Consider the following 19,419-nt stretch of genomic DNA (forward strand, 5'->3'; position numbering starts at 1 on the left):
GAATACTCTTCTAATTTTGAAATTTAAAGGTTCTTTTGTAAGAGTAAATTAACTATAAATTGTATTTCATTTATTTTATAGAAATTGATTCAAGGACATATGTAAGAAAAGAGTGAAAACTATATTTTCATATAAAACATCATAATACTTTAGAATTCAAATTTTTTTTCTTGGACTTGGTCGCGCTACAGCCTGGTTTATAGTGGATCTTTTGAATGTGAATATGCGCTTTTAAAATGCACACCCTCAATTCTTTGAGTTAGCTGAGCAAAAATTAAAGAGAAGTGAGATGACAAAATAATTGAATAAAAATTGAAAGTTTTGCCATTACATCAAATGTGCATCATAATTTCGCATTCACTTTGTGTGAGGTCTCCCTTTAATAAACCAATAAAATAATTAAGCATCTATATACAAGAATTCCCACAAGAAAGTTGCTTGTTTTAGTAGCTTTACTTTCTAAAACAAATGAGGTTAAATCCTGCTAAATGTCGAGCATACAATAGGCCGCGTAAAGTTTGTCAATATAGATGGGAAAGCTTAGCTATTTCAATAAGCTTGACGTTGAGAATTTCCAAATCTATGCAATTAATTAAACAGCCAAAAGAATTAACAGTCTCCATTAACAACTAGCTAGTAATTATTACTGATTTTTATATATGTGTGTATGTATATTAAACAGAATGAATTTAATATTTTTAGGGATATTATCATTTTATCACCTAATATATATTGTCATATCACTTTACTACCAAAGTTTTCTGATAATTACTTTTTCTCATTTACCGTTACAATTTTTATCATTTTACCAAAAAATCATTAATTCCATTAACAAATTGATGATGTCACAAGGATATTTTAAAATTTTCAATATATTCAATATTTTAGTAATTTCATAAGATATAGTATTTACAATTTATCAATTAATTATTTTAGATAAATAAAATAATCAATTGATAAAAGTATTATTTTCTTTGTATGTAATTAATTTTTTATTTCTTTTAATTTAGAAGGTCAAATTGTACAGTTTAGGGATAAAATAAATTTTTATTATAATTTACTTCAAAAATACTATTAACTTTGATAGTTTGGTGATAAAATGATAAAAATTGAGAGTGATATGTCAAATAACATTAGGTGGCAAAACGATAACATCCTTTATTTTATTTTAAAAGATAAAAATCGTGTTTCATCTGAACTGTAATATATTCAAAATACATATTTTAGTTAAAATTAAATATATTTGGATCTGTTTAAAATTTTAGATGGATTCAAATTTTAGATTAGAAAAAAAATACTAAAAAAGAATGCAAATAAATAAATAAAATATAAACAAGCTGACGTATCAATGGTATGCTGTCCAAATTGAATTATTAGTGTATTCCAATGCTAAATCGTAGATTCCATACATGATACATGTGACGTTTCTTTTGGACACGTTATACAGGCAATGCAATGCAAGCACAAACGTCACCGTATCTCTGCCCCGTAAATAAATAAATATCAACAACCACATTTACCTCGCCATACATTATCTCTCAGCACCTCTAGAGCCATGGGAGAAGTTGATGAAGCTTTCATTCAAGCCCTAATGCACAGGCCTAAACTTTCGGTAACCGAAGCCGAAGGCATACCCTTAATTGATCTCTCAGCTTTGAGCGCCACCAGCACCAATATTAAAAACCCTGACAGTACCATTAGTGACTTAGTGCAGGAAATAGGCAATGCATGCAAGAACTGGGGTTTTTTTCAGGTGATCAACCACGGTGTGCCCTTCGATAAGCGCTGGAGCATAGAAAATGCGGCGAGGAAGTTTTTCGAGCAGCCGTTGGAGGAGAAGAGAAAGGTGAGGAAAGATGAGAACAAGTTGGTGGGGTATTATGACACCGAGCATACCAAAAATGTTAGAGATTGGAAAGAAGTGTTTGATTTCCTTGTGGAGAGCCCTTGTTTGATGCCAGCTTCACCTGAACCTGAGGACAAGGAAATTGCTGAAACGTACAGTCAATGGCCTGATTATCCTCCTGAATTAAGGTAAAGTTCAATTCTTACATTTTGATGGTGAAATTTTAGTACTAAACTATAATTTGAGGAGAACTCGGATTAAAAGAGAATTTTGATCCTTTAATAATGTACAGGTCAATTTAGCGAGAGTTTTTACTTTTTAAAGCATCTAATGGGCATTTTAATTTCGTGCTATCGAAATTAATAAGCTGGAGAGCGAGAAAATATAACCCGAATTTTCTCATGGTTGGATGGTAGTCACAAACTCACAATATAGTCCATAAGAGGTATTTATTGACAAAATAAACAGCAATAAGCAGGTGAGTCATAGTAAATACCACCAAATAATTTTAATTTGTTGTCGGTCAATTTGAAAGCTTGTAATAGTATTTTGGAGCCAAGCATATTCTGATTAATGCAAAATTTAAAATGTTGCAATTATAGTATCTATTTGTTTACTTTTGGCATATGCTTGACAGAGAGGCATTTGAAGAATATGCTAAAGAAGTGGAAAAACTTGCTTACAAGTTGATAGAACTCATAGCCCTGAGCCTGGGACTACCAGCAAACAGGTTCAATGGCTTCTTCAAAGATCAAACCACCTTTGCTAGACTTAATCACTACCCACCGTGCCCAGCTCCCCACCTAACTCTCGGTGTGGGTCGACACAAGGACAGCGGTGCCCTTACCATCCTTGCCCAAGATGATGTCGGAGGTCTTGAGGTAAAGAAAAAATCAGACGGAGAATGGGCTCGCGTCAAACCCATCCCGAATTCTTATATCATAAATATCGGTGATTGTATTCAGGTAACAGCTAGTTTAAGCTTTTTGGTCAAACGTTTGATAATTATTAATATGGTATCAAAATCAAATTTTCGTGTTCAGTAGATGCTTTTTTGGTCTCAATAAAATATATTCATATACAATATCGGTCTCTATAAATCTATGTATATGCTTTTTTGGTCTCCATAAAATCTATGTAATTGTGCAGGTATGGAGCAATGATGCTTATGAGACTGTGGAGCATAGGGTTGTGGTGAATTCTGAGAAGGAAAGGCTTTCAATTCCAATTTTATTCAACCCATCTCATTACACAATGATGAAGCCATTAGATGAGCTTATAAATGAGCAAAATCCTGCTAAATACAGAGCATACAATTGGGGAAAATATTTTACTTCTAGATTGAACAGCAATTTGAAGAAGCTTGATGTTGAGAACCTTCAAATTTATCATTTCAAGGTACAAGAGTCAGCCAATAAGCTGGATGGACTACTCTCTATTAACAAGTAATTAATTTAGTTATAAATTCACACACCTATTGTGTTTCATCTTCGAATTCTACCTATATGTGAATATATTATGTCATGGGAATAATGGAATTTGCAATAATGTCATCTGCTAGTTGGTGTCAGTGTCTCACATTAATAAATATTATTTCCGTAATGTGAAATCAATAAATAAAGTGGTGCCTACTTTGTGGAATCAGTAAATAATGTGCTGCCTATTTGTCTCCATTAAAATATTAATTATTAACCATGTATGGTCATATAAACGATTCAACAATGAAAGATAGAACGTGAAGCAAGATATATAATTAAAATGAAACTTTTTGACATCAATATATTTTAAGTGCGAAGCTTTGTATGTTTTAAAATGTACACCCTTAATTCGAATAAGAATTAAGGTCAGATGATAAAATTATTGAATAAAAAAATTAAAATTTTTGTCATTACACCAACCGTGCATCTTAATTTCACATTCAACCTCTCTTCTCTTTATTTAAAGTCTCCCTTTTGATAAACCAATAAAATAAACATCCATATAATAAATTCCCACTAGAAATTGAATGTTTTAATAGATTTTCATAAAATCCAGCTGATTTTGGTTTTCAACTTTTAATAAAATTCAGCTGATTTTGATGATCATATCAACAAACCCATTGATCATAATCTTTAGGCATAAGCAAACATGACATTTTAGCAATCGCCAAGGAAATAGTGAGGATGTGTAATGGTGTCTTGCTAGCTGCAAAGACTTTAGGAACCTGATGCGCTTTAAAAGCGATTAAAACGAGTGGCTACATGTAAAAGACAGTAAACGATGGAACTTACCCCAGGAGGAAAATTCCATTTTGCCTGTCTTACGATTGAGCTATTCCAACTTACCAGCGGAATTGAGACAATGTTTTGCTTTTTGTGCTGTATTTCCTAAACATTCTAAAATTAAGAAAGAGCGTCTAATTCATCTTTGGATGGCTAACGGTTTTTTTCATCCAAGGGAACTCTTGAAGCTGAAGATTTTGGTAATGAGATATTCAATGAATTATACTGGAGATCTCTTACTCAAGACTTTGTTCGAGACGATGATTCAAGATACACTCAAAATGAAGATCAAACTATTAATCATACAGCAGATAATGGATCGGTGTAGAAAATTATTAATCCAGCTTGTTTTCAACAGATTTTGGGGTAGGAAAAGCCAAAATCTATCTTGAACAATGAATTTATATTTTTGGGGGAGATGGGGTACCTCACTGGTTTGTTGTGTGCGGTGCGGCGTACCTGAAATTTGGGAGAGGCGAGAAGGGGAGATGGAGTGGTAATAATGGTGAAAGGTCAAAACCAAGAGGGGTGTCCTACAAAATGGGCTTCGCGCCTGCAAAACAGTGAAATAGAGGTTAGAGGTAAAGCTGGGGTACCCCGGCGTTCACACTCCGACGCTCAAGTTAGCAAACTCAAGCTTTTATGGCAAAGAGAGCTGGCTAGCCCTCTGTAAATTAGGGTTTGAGGTTGAGGAAAACCTATTTTTTGAAGTGTGAGTGTTAATGGTGAGTGAGAACATGATGGAGAATAAAACCTAGGCACCTTTATATATGGAGTACCTCCGTTGCCACGTGGCGTACCCTTTTTGGCTAACGTTCTTTTGCCTTTTTATGATTTTTGGGCCGTTATGTATATGTTCGCGGCGTATCTCATCATTTGGAAACGTGGCGCGCGCTGAAGAGTGGTCTAGGGTACCTCTGTAGTAGTTGTCGGGTAGGCGGTTGAGGACCACTGTCCTTGGGACAGTGTCCTTCACTTTTGGCAGAAGTAGCAGGCGGCTGTTCCCCCCTTTCGGTACGACATTTTTTATTCCTACTTCTAACAAAATCGAATAATATTTTTTAAGCGGTGGAGACGTTTCTCATGGTGGATATTTTCGAAGGATTCTCTTGCATCTGTTCTGCCGGGTACCTCGAGTTACGTGGGGTACCTCAATTTATGTGGGGTACCTCTAATTGTGCGGGGTACCTTAAATCATGCCAGGTACCTCGGATCGTGCGGGGTACCTCAGATTGTGCTGGAGTCATTCCATTTGTCGACACGTAGCACTTTATTGCCTTTCCTATTTTTCCCTCAAACAACATCCCCCTAGTTTCTTTTTGGCGAGAAGTATTGGAGGCAAAAGAAACTCATTTGTATGAGTGACACGTGGCGATGCGTCTGGACCGGGGATACCTTACTTAGTTTCTTCTCTTGACTAAACTTTGTGTACTGTCGAGCTAAAAAATCTTCTCTTTGTCTTTTCCCTTTCCCGCCACATTTTTTTTTTACTCAACTGCTGATGAGAACGAACAATTGTTTTTATGTCTCTCTCCTGTTTTCTTAGGAAATGGCAGCCTTCTGACACACAATTTGAATTTTAAAAATATCAATCTCACACAAACATCCCTTACCTCATTTCTTGTGCAGTGTGTTCTGTCAGGTTGAATTAAAAACCCCTGACGTGAATGTCAATCTTCTCTCATTTATTTTGAAAATCCCCAAACGATCTCCCAAAAGTTGATTATCTCCAGTGGCCTTCTTCTTTCAAAATTTCGTCTCTTCTCCTGACTGTATCAATATTGCTCACAGTAAAAAAAATTTCTTTTTTACTCTTTTTTTTTTTAGTTTCTGCCGGTGTTTTCCTTTGTGGTTTTCCGGCATTAGTTCGGTGGCTGCAACTCCCTCCCGCGTTGGTTTGGTTCGTTCTTCATTTTTTTTAATTATTTCTTTTTTATTTCGCCCGGGGTCCTCCTCTATGATTTCCGGCGTCGGTTCTCAGTGGTTGCAGCCATGGCAGCCGGCGTTGGTTTGGTGGCTGCAGTCCCCCCCTCCGTGTTGTCTTCTATGTTCTTCACCCTTTCTCTCTTTTTCTTCTTTCTTTTTAATTTATAAATAACTACATATATTTAAGCTTATTTTTGTTTTTATACTTGCATATTCTTACCTACTGTTTTTGGTTGCCTGCAACTTCTTCTCCCCAACGATTATCAATCTCGATCTGCCGAGTTGGTGAATCATAGATATCCCTCCTCGTTACTCTTTCTTTGGCGCATTTACAGTGGCGCTATTTTGCATACTTTGAAAAAAAAATTATTTTTGTTTTTGTTTTTTATTTTTATTTTTGTGGTTGGTGTTTACATTTGGTGGTTGATGTGTGGTGGGTGGTGTTTGGTATGAGTGTGTTGTTGTTTGGGAATTTGTGGCTTGTTGGATGTGTTGTTGTGGGCTTGTGGATGTGTTGTTGGGGAACTTGTGGCTTGTTGCTGGGGAACTTGTGGGTTGTTGGATGTATTGTTGGGGGATTGTGGATGGGTTGTTGGAGAACTTGTGGCTTGTTGCTGGGGAACTTGTGGCTTGTTGGATGTATTGTTGGGGGTTTGTAGATGAGTTGTTGGAGAACTTGTGGCTTGTTACTAGGGAACTTGTGGCTTGTTGGATGTATTGTTGGTGGTTTATAGATGGGCAAGAAACATATGGGACCCGTGAGGAAGCGACGTGCAGTTGGGGCTAGGAAGGTTGACAGCCCTCATGCGGGTTCTCCTTCCCACATCTCTATTAGCGAGGGGAATATGTCCCCCCTAGTACCTCTAGCAGTTGTAACTCTCGTTCTGAGCTCCCTCCCTCTAGGAGTACTCCTCGTGTCAGCCCCCGCTTTCCCAGTAAACAGCCAACCCCCCATCCTTGAAAGAAGGGTAGGTCATCCAAGCCTAAGGTTCCAGCTCGTTCCTCAGACCGGCCTCCCAAATCTTCCCCTGCCACACCTTTAAAATCTGGAAACCTTTTTTGCCTAGGCACTAGGAGGGCTACTTTGGAGGATTTAGAACAAATTAAAACCAAATACAATATTCATTCCTCTGTTCAGCTTAGGGTACCCTATGTGGATGATCGTCCTGAGAGTCCGAAATCTGATGGGATTGCTCTCCATATCGACCTCTTTGATCTAAAACTCTGCCTGCCCCTCCAGCCTTTCTATATGAGAATGTTTGATTATTTGGGGTAGCTCCCGGACAGCTGTCCCTTCCGGGGTGGAGGACGCTTATAGGCTTACATGTGTTATGGTTGGAGGTACTGAAGCGCGACATTTCAATTCAGGAGTTGAAGGGCATTTACCAATTCAAAAAGCCTAAGGGTCCCGGTATTGTTTACTTCTCCGCTTGGGGTAATCATGATCATATTGTTGAGGGGAACCGTGCCTTGAAGAAGGGTTACCGAAAGGGATGGTTTGTTGCTGAGGGTAGGTAGAGGACAGAAACTCTAGGTAAAAAGGGCAACCCCGTGGAGGTTCCAAATTCCTTCAATGTAGACTGTAAGTATCTTCCTTATTTACGGTTATTTATTGTAATCTTTCGCATGATGTCTCGCTAACCCTAGGTTCCATGCTTTTGCAAGTGTGATGTGGGCAAAAGGATCATGTCCACTTCAGAAGGTAGGGAATGAGGTGAAGGAGTTTGTGGAGAGGCTCCGAGGTGCACAGAGGGGTAGTGATGTGTTAGAAGAGAGCCGATTACTGAGAGCGGGACTGATTGACCGAAGTCCTCCACCTGCTTCTGGGGGTGACTCATGTATGATTCGGGTGTCCGGGGGTACCCTATTATTATCTACGGGAGTGGGGTACCCCGTTATCACCGTATTCTTTATTTTGATTCCCCGCTTTTCATTTCTCATTTTTGCTTTTATAGTACTTAGTACTTGTCCGGTTAACATAACTTTTGTGCATTAGGTGCAGTTATGGAATCGACGGGTGACGCTTTTAATGCTTTTTTCCAAGCAGTAGTGGGCGGTGCTTCCGGATCTCAAGATTCGGCGGTACCCCAGAAAAGTTCCCGGCCGCCTCGAGCTCCTGGACCAAAGGAGAAATCCCAGGGTACCTCCCACAGCAGGTCGAAGGGTACCCCTCGCTCGAAGAAGAGAAAATTCGGGCTGGTTTTCGCTTTTCCTGATGAGTTGCGTGAATGTGACTTAGACCCGGCTTCCAACAAGGAGGTTTCACACTTGGCTTGCTGTTTCTACTACTCTGCCGAAAATGTTACCCCCGAGGTTGCTGAAGAGACTGACAAGATGAGTCTGAGCCAGCGCTACGGTCAAGCACTTAGGGCTACCCAAGAGGTAAGCTTTAATGGGGTACCCCGGGTGTATCCTCCATTTTTATTTATTTACTCTTATTGCCATACACATATATTTAACATGTATTTTACGATCTATAGGCATCCTTCCTCCTCAGCCACTGCCTTCCAGACCTCGACTCCCTTGTTGCCGCCCAATCAAAGGTTGACAAGTTGAGGGGGTGAGCTCCAAAGTCGCCAATCTCGCGAGGACGAGCTTGCTTGAGAAGTTAAGACTTTGCAGGAATGCATTACTAGCCTTTCTAGAGAGAAAGCTTGAGTGGAGAAGGATTGCAACGAGTTGAGGGCTACCAACGAGGATCTGTTAGCCAACAAAAAAAACGATGGCGGAGGATGCGTTCTCACTTATCATGATGGAGGTGTGGAGCGTGGATCCGGAATTGGAGGTACCCCGTGTGCAGAAATTTATCAACAAGGCCACGATTCTGAAGACGATTGCGGAGAGGAATAAGTCTTCCCATGCACGGTCGGGTACCCCTTCTGGGTCGCCTGGGGTACCCTGCGTGCTTCAGTCGTTGCCTGCCTCAGATGCCCCTACTTTGGTTGCTCATATTCCGGGTACCTCAAAGTCCTCTGCTGATCGCCCTTCGGAGACAGAAGGCGGGGATGGTGTTCCACCCTCAGTGTAGCCGCTTCATAGTGCTCTTGTCTTTTTGGATCTATTCACGTTTTGCTATTTGGAAATTGTTTCTTTCTTTTTGATTTCTTGGGATATTTTGTATTATTGGGACTTCTCTTTTGTTATGATACCATGCCACCGAGCCCTCTTATACTTTGCATTCTTGTAATTCTGCAAATGAATACTTGGCTAAACTGTTATTTTATAAATCTCTAGGGTACCTCTCATTTTTTTGAAATGGAGTACCCCTCGTACCTTAACAAATATTCGACATCAGGCGGATTCCCCACAAATAGGTAATCAAAATATCATCGCGACATCTCGATCAAACGTTGAAAGCGCAATTAGTCCAACCAATCACTTTCTTATTCTTTCGAAGTTCTCTCCGAATTTTTTGAATAGCTTACCCCCTCCTTTGCTCAAGTAAGAGGACGGAGGTGTGGGTGTACTCATACCTAAGCTGAACCTCGTGGCGCTAGGGTATGCCTGTTTTACTCCACCCTCGGGTCCTCTTTGACCCTCCATCTCTTTGTTTAGGTAGCTTTGTCATGCTTCCGCAGAAAGGCTACCCATGGGCTGTTCACTCTGTTGCCCATCTTGGCTTTGCATAGATCGTCACGATCTAGGCATATCAGGACTCTGGCTGGTTCTGTGATAGGTTAGTCATAATTGACAAGCGTATGGCGAGAATTGCATATAACCATATGCGAGGGTATATTAATGGCGATAAATGAATATAATCCGTATTCGAATATCGAAGTGGCGAAAAATAAAGAAAAAACCAACATCATATTTCTTGAGAAAGAAAATACATTTATAGATAACGAAAGCATTGATCAATACATGACTTACCTTTGTTACCCTAAAGAGAACGAGAGACCGCAAGACCTCATATCATTTTCATTTAAAAATTAAAGAAACTCTAAAATTGCAACTAACCATCATAGGGCATTTGGGGTACCCCATTTGGCCTACCACATAAAAACATTAAAGAAAGTAAATAACAGTAAAAGACTAAAGGTTAAGATATTGTCCTTTAGTAATATTTCTGTACCATTGCAGCATTCCAGGGGTGCCTCACGATTGTCTTATCCATGTGGAGTAGTCTGTATGCACCTGACCCAACGGGTTTGTCGATGTGGTAAGGTCCTTCCCAATTTGCCCCAAAAGTGCCTTCGCAGGGTACCCTAGTGTTCTGAGTTACCATTCTCAAGACCAAATCTCATTTCTTGAAGGATCGAGGGCGTACCATTTTTTCATATAGACCCGAAATGCGATGCTGATAAATGGTTGTCCTCAATTCTGCTATAGCCCTTTTTTCAGCCACCAAATCAAGGTTGGAAGCAATCAAGGAGGTGTTCTTGGTCTCATCAAAGTATTTAATCCTGTGAGAGGGTTCCCCGATTTCCGCTGGAATCACTGCGTCAACACCGAATGCGAGGGAAAAAATGGGTCTCCCAGGTGGAGGTAGCTCATCTACCCATGCTCCATTTCTTTCTTCTAACTTCTTCTTCAGGATACCTTTGATAATATTGTTAAAGGCTTTGACTTGCCCATTAGATTGGGGATGGGCAGGTGTAGCAAATCGGTTGGCTATCCCAAGCTTTGAACAAAAACTTCAAAATTTTTCATTATCGAATTGCTTGCCGTTATCATTAACAATTGCATAGGGGATCCTAAATCTGCAAATGAGGTTCTTCCAAATGAATTCTGTGGTTTTTCTTTCTGTGATGCTTGTTAGTGGCTCCACTTCCGCTCACTTTGTGAAATAATCTACCGCCATGATTGCATGTTTTGCTTGCCCCTTCCTGGTAGGTAATGGGCCAATGAAGTCCACTCCCCACATAGCGAAAGGCCAATGGGAAGATATAACTGTTAGCTTCTTTGGGGATAGGTGGGGTACCCTGGCAAACCTTTGGCATTTGTCACAGCTTCATACCATATTCTTGGCATCCTCTCGCATGGTAGGCCAGTAGTACCCCTGACGGAGAGCTTTTTGCGCTAGTGACTGCCACAAATCCCCTCATGTATCTCCCTCATGACATACTCGGCCTTGTCACTTCCCAAGCATTTAAGGTAAGGAAGAGTGAACCTTCTTCTGTATAGGGTATCTTGGATCAGGCAATACCGTGCGGCTTTATACTTTAGTCTTCTTGCTTCACTTTTATCTGAGGGGAGGTCTCCGTCTTTGAGGTACCTTATGATAGGCTTCATCCAAAGTACCTCGTTGGACAGTGATAATACTTCCAACGGCTCTAAGAGATCAATGCTGGGGGTAGGTATGTATTCTGTCGTGATGGGGCCAGCTAATTGAGTTACACCAAGGGACACCATTTTTACGAGGGTGTCGACTTCGTTGTTCTCTAGTCAGGGTACCCTTTCCACCTTAACCTCGCAAAATTGGGACATCAACTCTCTGGTTTTTTCGAGGTACCCCTTCATGTTTTCCTCTTTCACTTGATATTGTGCGCTAATTTGGCTTACCACCAACTGGGAGTCACTCTTGACGTGTACCCACTTTGCTCCCAAAGCTTTCGACATCCTTAACCCTGCTATGATGGCCTCGTATTCGGCTTCGTTGTTTGAAGCCTAGAATCCGAATTGCAAGGCATAGTATATTTTCACCTTGTTCATGTCGATTATAATAACTCCCGCACCACTTCCGTGTGAGTTAGAGGAACCATCTACATATATTTTCCAGACATGCCCCCTTTCGTCGGTAGATGGGGTATCTAACAGGTACCTCGGATCACCTTCACCACTTGAGTCATTGGCAAATTCCGCAATGAAATCAGCGATGGTTTGGGCTTTAATCGCCGAACGAGGCTTAGAGATGATGTCGAACTCGCTTAATTCGATGGACCATCGGAGAAGCCTTCCGGACATGTCTAACTTCTGGAGTATTTGCCGGAGGGGAAGGTTGGTGACGACTGTAATTGAGTGAGCTTGAAAGTATGGTTTGAGCTTCCTTGCGGAGACAATCAATGCCAAAACGATCTTTTCAGATGTGGGCCACCTCTTTTCGGCATCAACCATAACTTTACAAGTGTAGTAAATAGGTCGTTGTACCCCATTATCATCCTCTCGGAGTAACACAGAGCTGGTGGCATGCTCGAATACGGCGAGATACAACAGAAGCACCTCTTTCGGCTCAAGTTTGGCAAGTAGTGGAGTATTCACGAGGTACCCCTTCAGTTCTTGGAAAGCTTCTTCGCAATCGGGTGTCCATTGGAGCTTCTTACCGGTCTTCAAAGCTTTGAAAAAGAGCTTACGCTGGTCTATAGCCTTGGAGATAAAACGGCTCAGGGCAGCTACCCGGCCTGCCAAGCTTTGAGCCTCCTTGATGGTGCGCGGCGATTTCATGTCAAGAATCGCGCGAATTTTATCGGGGTTGGCTTCGATCCCTCGTTGTTGTACCATGAACTTAAGAAATTTCCCCGAGGTAACCCCGAATGCACATTTTTCAGGGTTGAGCCGCATTTGGTGTCTTCTCAAAACTATAAAGGTATCTCTGAGGTGCCCCAGGTGTTCCCCCGCATGCACTGATTTGGTGATCATATTGTCTATGTACACCTCCATGGTGTGCCCGATTTGTTCCTTGAAAATTTTGTTCACTAGCCGTTGATAGGTAGCCCCGGCATTCTTCAAACCAAACGGCATAACCTTATAACAGTATAACCCACGGTTGGTGATGAATGTTGTTTTCTCTTGATCGGGTTCATACATTGAAATTTGGTTGTAACCGGAGAAGGCGTCCATAAAACTAAGCATATCATGCCCCGCTGTTGCATCCACCAGCTGGTCCACCCGGGGAAGCGGGAAGCTATCCTTGGGGCAGGACTTATTCAAATCGGTGAAGTCCACACACATATGCCACTTTCCGTTTGATTTCCTGACTAGAACGACGTTGGATACCCAATCGGGGTACACTACTTCCCGAATAAATCTTGCTGCTAATAGGCGGTCTACCTCTTGTTCAATTGCATCGTACCTCTCTTGGTTGAAGGCGCGATGCTTCTGTTTCACTGGTTTATTATGTGGGCTGACATTGAGTTTGTGACAATAGAGGGAAGGTGGGATACCCGGCATATCCGAGTGAGACCAGACGAATACGCCGTGGTGCTCGCGTAGGAAGGTGATGAGCCTCTCTCTTTGTTCCTTCGAAAGATTGGAGCCTACTTTCACGGTCTTTGTTGGGTCGGTGACACAAATCGAGACTGAAATAAGGTCTTCAACTGGGGTACCCCATTTTTCATCTTTCAATATTCGGGGATCCAAAAGTGCCTCAACTTCACATCTGGGCTCCACCTGGTCCCCGTGGGGTACCCTTGAGCTATCCCCCGCAACTACTTCTACGCCCATTGGTGAGGATTCTAACCGTTTTCGTGGGTGGACAATCTGAGGAGACTTTTTTAGTACCGTTGTCTAGCAAGTGTTCGCTTTGAGGGGTAAGATGTGGGCTGGCTGCCACTGGGGTACCCTTTCATTAGTAGATCAGAAGCTATTTGGTAAGTGACTTTGGAGGCCACAGAGTAACATCTACGAGCCGATTGCTGGTCCCCTTTAATGGTGATAACTTCTTGGGCGACCGGGACTTTCATGGCGAAGTAGTGCATAGATACCACCGCTTTAGTTGCTACTAAGAACGGCCTACCCAATATAATATTGTAGGCACCCGGGTGATCTACAATAAGAAAATCAATCATATGAACAACACGGTGAGGTACCTTACCAAGTGTAACGTGCAGCGTAATGATGCCCTTTGGTATAACCATATCTCCGGCGAACCCAATAAGAGGCGTAGCATAAGAAGTGATCTTTGGCGACTTAATCAATAGTTGATCCAAGGCGCTTTTGGAAATGATGTCAATAGAGCTGCCGATATTTACAAGAGTTCTTACTACCTTACCGGTGGCAACCTTCAACGTAATTACTAAGGTATTGTCATGGGGTACGAGATACTCTCCCCATCTTTTTCTGTAAAAAGGATAGGCGGGGGATGGTGAGGTACCTTCGGTGTACCTCATTCATTAAGGTTGACTTCTCCGCCAATATTGGTGGTTATTGACAACGATCTACCATAGCCTTTGATAGCCCTCCTATATTGACCCGCTAAAGTCGGTCCGCCCATGATCATCCGGACATACACGCATTTCTTATGTCCAGGGGATACCTCTAGTTCAGGACTGCCATCAGTTACCTGCTTGCCCTTATCCTACTCCGCGGATTTCCGAGCTTCTCTCAAGCCAACAACAAATTCTTTGAGGTACCCACTAAGATTCAAAGATTCAATTTCCTCTCACAAGGTAAAACACTCAACTGTGCTGTGACCGAAGTCCTCATGGAACTCACAATACTTCAGGCCACGCTTCATGTTGGGGTACTTCTCCATTGGCTTAGGAGGACGGAGGAGGCAACTATCCTGAATATGGTAGAAGATCTGCTCTGAGGATCGATTCAGCGGATGGTAAGATTCGTACCGAGGCCTCGGTGGTAGCTCTCGTTGATCCGGTGGTGGCGATCTTAGAGGTTGGGGTACCCTCGGGGTACTCTGAGCGTTATACCCTCGTCCCCGCGAGGCAGCCCGTGGAGGGCTCCGTGCTCGGGGTACCCACGATATTGTGGCCTCCATCCTCTTGGGCTTGTCCTTATTCTTTGTAACATCAGCCTTATCTTATTGGCGCTTCAATTGGCATTTCTCGTCCATCTCTACCTGCTGCAACGCCCGGGAACGGGCTTGCCCATATGAAAGTGGGCGCTTCTTTTGAAAAGAACGTCATAACTTGCCTAACCGTAAATTTTTTTCAAAATGGGTCAATGTGTATTGGTTTCCAAATGCTCCGGTTCGCAGCACCTCTTGGTGGAAACTACTCACATACTACGCCAAAGGCTCGGATTCCCCTTACTTGACAAAGGCAAGTTTGGAGGCTACCCTATCTTGAGTGGAAGCGTAGGAAAACTCTTTAGTAAATTCGGATAACAATTGGTGTATGGAAGATATGCTACCCGCTTTCAAAGAGCGAAACCATGACTTCGCGGGGCCCGTGAGTGTGTGTGTAAACATCCTACACATGGCACTCTCATCTACACCATTGATAATCATTTGGTCGCGATATAGCTCAACATGCTCCGAGGGATCAGTGGTACCCGATTATTGGGGTATCTGAGGCATGGCGAACGCCTCGGGGAGAGCTGTCTTCCGAATCTCCATAGTGAATGGCGATTGGTAGGTCGTTGGCGTTGGAGCAGCTATGATGTTTTGCTTCTCAGAGAGGAGCTTCACTTGGCATTCCAGGTTCTCCATTTTTTCCACAAATTCGTGGAGTACCCTCGGGGTACCCGATGATGTCGCCGCCGTTTGAGAAGCCCTTTTGACGTTTAACTTTTTACGGAGATCCTCGTGGGTATACTTTGCACGCCTCGTACCCTGACTGCTGCGGGAATTGCAAGAGGCGATAAAACGCTCATCGCGGGAGCCCACGGTTTGAAACTTAGAACGGGTACCCGATGGCCTATGCTTTAGTTTGTTGGCCTCGGGTACCTCTTTTCTAACCATAGCTTAGTCGCCCGTTTGAGGTGGTGAAGCATCTAACGTCACTGGTGGAAGTGAACTTTCGGGTGCCCGAGATCCAACTGCCCTAAGTATTGCGTGGGCAAGATCCTCGAAACGCTTGTGAGAAATAAGTCCTCATCTTGGCGAACACTCGTCGATTGCTTGATACCCTTGCCCTTGCTGATGCGGGCTACCTTTCTTGAGGGATCACTACCTTCACTGCTGCTGTCATCTCTCATCCTTGTAGGATCCCCCATTAAACCTTCGGGAGGTACGTCGGGTGTCATGTATTGGAGTACACACAACAACTAGTTTGGTAACCGTGGTGGAGGCTTTTTGTGCGCTTCCCCACAGATGACGCCAATTGTTTTCAACAGATTTTGGGGTAAGAAAAGCCAAAATCTATCTTGAACAATGAATTTATATTTTTGGGGGAGATGGGGTACCTCACTGGCTTGTTGTGTGCGATGCGGCGTACTTGAAATTTGGGAAATGTGAGAAGGGGAGAGGGAGTGGTAACAATGGTGAAAGGTCAAAACCAAGAGGGGTGTCCTTCAAAATAGGCTTCACGCCTGCAAAACAGTGAAATAAAGGTTAGAGGTGAAGCCGGGGTACCCCGGCGTTCACACTCTGACGCTCAAGTTAGCAAACTCAAGCTTTTACGATAAAGAGAGCTGGCTAGCCCTCTGTAAATTAGGGTTTGAGGTTGAAGAAAACCTATTTTTTGGAGTGTGAGTGTTAATGGTGAGTGAGAACATGATGGAGAATAAAATCTAGGCACCTTTATATATAGAGTACCTCAACTGCCACGTGGCGTACCCTTTTTAGCTAACGTCATTTTGCTTTTTTTATGATTTTTAGGCCGTTATGTGTATGTTCGCGGCGTATCTCATCCTTTGAAAACGTGGCGCGCGCTGGAGAGTGGCCCAGGGTACCTCTGCAGTAGTTGTCGGGTAGGCGGCTGAGGACCACTGTCCTTGGGACAGTGTCCTTCATTTTTTGCAGAGGTAGTAGGCGGCTGTCCCCTCCCCCTTTTGGTACGATGTTTTTTATTCCTACTTCTGACAAAATCGAATAATATCTTTTAAGCGGTAGAGATGTTTCTCAAGGCGGATATTTTCGGAGGATTCTCTTGCATCTGTTCTGCCGGGTACCTCGAGTTACTTGGGGTACCTCAATTTATGTGGGGTATCCCTAATTGTGCGGGTATCTCTATTTGTGTGGGGTACCTCTAATTGTGCAGGGTACCTTAAATCATGCCGGGTACCTCGGATCGTGCGGGGTACCTCAGATTGTGCTGGAGTCATTCTATTTGTCGACACGTGGCACTTTACTGCATTTCCTATTTTTCCCTCAAACACAGCTTATGTTAATTGGCGAGCTAAAGATCAAACTCTCCTTGGCTAGCTTCTGTCAACGATAAGTGAAGGTATTTTGAGCTCCGTACTTAACTATGATAGATCTTATGATGTGTGGAAATATATTGAAAAACAATTTGGTGCTCAATTTGAGGCCAAGGTTATGCAGCTTCGATATAAAATGAGTGTACTTAGAAAAGAATCCATGATTGTTGAAGAATATTGTTTGAAAGTTAAAATTCTTACTGATAAACTTACTTGTGTTGGTAGTCCTTTATCAGAAAGAAATTTGTTTATGCAAGTGTTAGACGGATTGGGACTAGTTACTTAGATCTTGCATCTATCATCACTGCTGATATAATGTCATATGATGATGCTTATGCTTTGCTCTTAACACATAAGGCTAGATTGGAACATAATCAGATAGCTAAGTCTGTGTTTAATGCGAATTATGGAATGGTTAATTCAAACTATTCACTAGGAATGGATAGTGGCAGAAGAAGAGGTTATGGATGTAGTAGATATCATGGACATTTTAATGTTGGAAACATTAATCACTATGGTGGAAGAGGAATGTTCTTTCATGCATATGCCAGAGGATTTCCCAATGATAATGTTAGTTATAACCTTGGTAGAGGATATTCACCACAAATGCCAATTCACAAGGCATCATCACACAACAAATCTGTCTTCAATATGTTTTATGACTCATTTACTAATGAATCTAGTGACAATGATCTTATTTGCCAAATTTGCCATAAATCTAGTCACACTGCTGATGCATGTTGGCATAGGTATACTAAAAATTATATACCTCCAGTAAGGTCTTTTGGTAGAGCTAGAGGATTTAAGGTTGCTCATATGACCAGCTTTGAACCATTTACTGAATTTAGACCTTATATTGCTTACTCTCATGCTATGAATTAATTTTCATATCAGACATCTGATATGAATCCATACTATACACTTGACACATTCTCTAGATTTGGAGTTGCTTATATTGCAAATTTTGAAGGACCAGCTGATCAGGGGTGGTACCTTGATAGTGGAGCAACACATCACTTGACTAATAACATAGCTAATATGAACATTAGAGAAGAATTGAGAGGTTCTGATCAACTTATCATTGGAAATGGCCAAGGTTTGCCTATAACACACATTGGTGATGCATTCTTTACTTTTAAAAGTTCAAATACTAAACACCATCACCCACAAATAGCACTTAAAGATATTCTACTTGTTCCTTCCATTACAAAGAACTTGCTGAGCATTTCTAAACTTACATCTGATAATCGCTTTTATGTTGAATTTGTTGGTAACATATGCTATGTAAAGTATTCTCTAAAGAGGCAGGAACTTCAACAAGGTCTTGCTGAGAAAGGATTATACAGGCTGTTACTCAAATCTTCACCATCATCATCAACACCATCTTCTTTCTTATCTTACAGTATTCCTTCCTCTACTACATCTCCTACACCACTATTTATGCTGTCATGTTGTTATATCAATTCTGCTTTTGATGGTGTTCAACTCAATAACTCAGACTTGAAGTCTTGTTTTCAATCTTCAGTTTCTTTATGTAAACCATCAATTAATAAAATTACTTTGCGATGTCTTCCTGCAAGCACCAAGAATCTTATCAATCTATTTTTGAACCTCCGAGGTTGTCCTAAATTAGAAAAGTAATGCAAGAAGAAAATTGGTTAAAATTGGCATAAAATAGCACACATTCCATTTGTCGATCTGTTCTCTATAGAGGAGAGTTCAAATTATTGCATGCGTCTATTTGAGAGGTATGTCAAGGCCTTCTCAACTAATCTTTCTCCTTATTTGGGGGAGGGGGGAGAGAGACTAATTTTGACATTAAAAATATAACTTTCTGCATATAAAAGAAAATGCAGGTAACACAATTCTTTCGAAAGGTTGTTGTGCCTCTTTAAGAGTTCCAAGCAGTTGAATCAAGATGCTAAACTACATGTACGTAAGAATGCTCTTTTATTCATCTATTTATTTTCCTTTTTCATGTGTCGAAAAGAAAAGAAAAATTAGTGAACTTTACACTTATTTTACTTATCAAAGAGTTCATACTGAGAAACATAGTTTTAAGTCAGTGTTCAAGCCTACGGAGTCTCTCTGTAAATCATGGATATTGATTGTTAGTTTTTCACTCATTTCCACTCACTTTTACAATTCTTTTAATTTTCTCTGGTGTGTTTAGAATCACTTATCTGCCAATGCCTTCCCAATAAGAAAGAAAAGCCAACGTGTTGAACTGAACTACAAATCTGGGTTTGTGGTCGTGTACGACGTGTCGGTTGTTTAGTCCAGAGATGGGTGACATGTCGATTATCTCGAATTAGAACGTTGTATGACAAGGCTACTCAGTCAGCCAGTTGAATAAGTTGGGCATGTGATGTAACACGTGCATTACTTGCTCAAAACGGTAGATGGAGGCAG

General features: G+C 41.5%; 1 protein-coding gene across 1 annotated transcript; it reads left to right on the top strand.

Annotated features, from left to right (window-relative positions):
- Positions 1–1,477: 1,477 nt before the first annotated feature.
- Positions 1,478–3,463, top strand: LOC18035420 (protein DMR6-LIKE OXYGENASE 2). The gene is made up of 3 exons (XM_006423039.2): positions 1,478–2,034; positions 2,484–2,811; positions 2,996–3,463. The coding sequence occupies exons 1-3, from the start codon at positions 1,556–1,558 to the stop codon at positions 3,293–3,295; spliced, it is 1,107 nt and encodes a 368-aa protein (XP_006423102.1). The 5' UTR covers positions 1,478–1,555; the 3' UTR covers positions 3,296–3,463.
- The last annotated feature ends 15,956 nt before the right edge of the window (positions 3,464–19,419 follow it).

The sequence above is a fragment of the Citrus clementina genome, unplaced genomic scaffold, assembly GCF_000493195.1.
Source record: "Citrus clementina cultivar Clemenules unplaced genomic scaffold, Citrus_clementina_v1.0 scaffold_8, whole genome shotgun sequence".
Lineage (NCBI taxonomy): Eukaryota > Viridiplantae > Streptophyta > Magnoliopsida > Sapindales > Rutaceae > Citrus > Citrus x clementina.

Bases quoted from the DNA above. Each gene is read 5' to 3' on its own strand.
- LOC18035420 (XM_006423039.2), top strand. From the start codon at position 1,556: ATGGGAGAAGTTGATGAAGCTTTCATTCAAGCCCTAATGCACAGGCCT. The intron at 2,035-2,483 runs GTAAAGTTCAAT...TATGCTTGACAG, and splicing joins GATTATCCTCCTGAATTAAG to AGAGGCATTTGAAGAATATG. The intron at 2,812-2,995 runs GTAACAGCTAGT...GTAATTGTGCAG, and splicing joins ATATCGGTGATTGTATTCAG to GTATGGAGCAATGATGCTTA.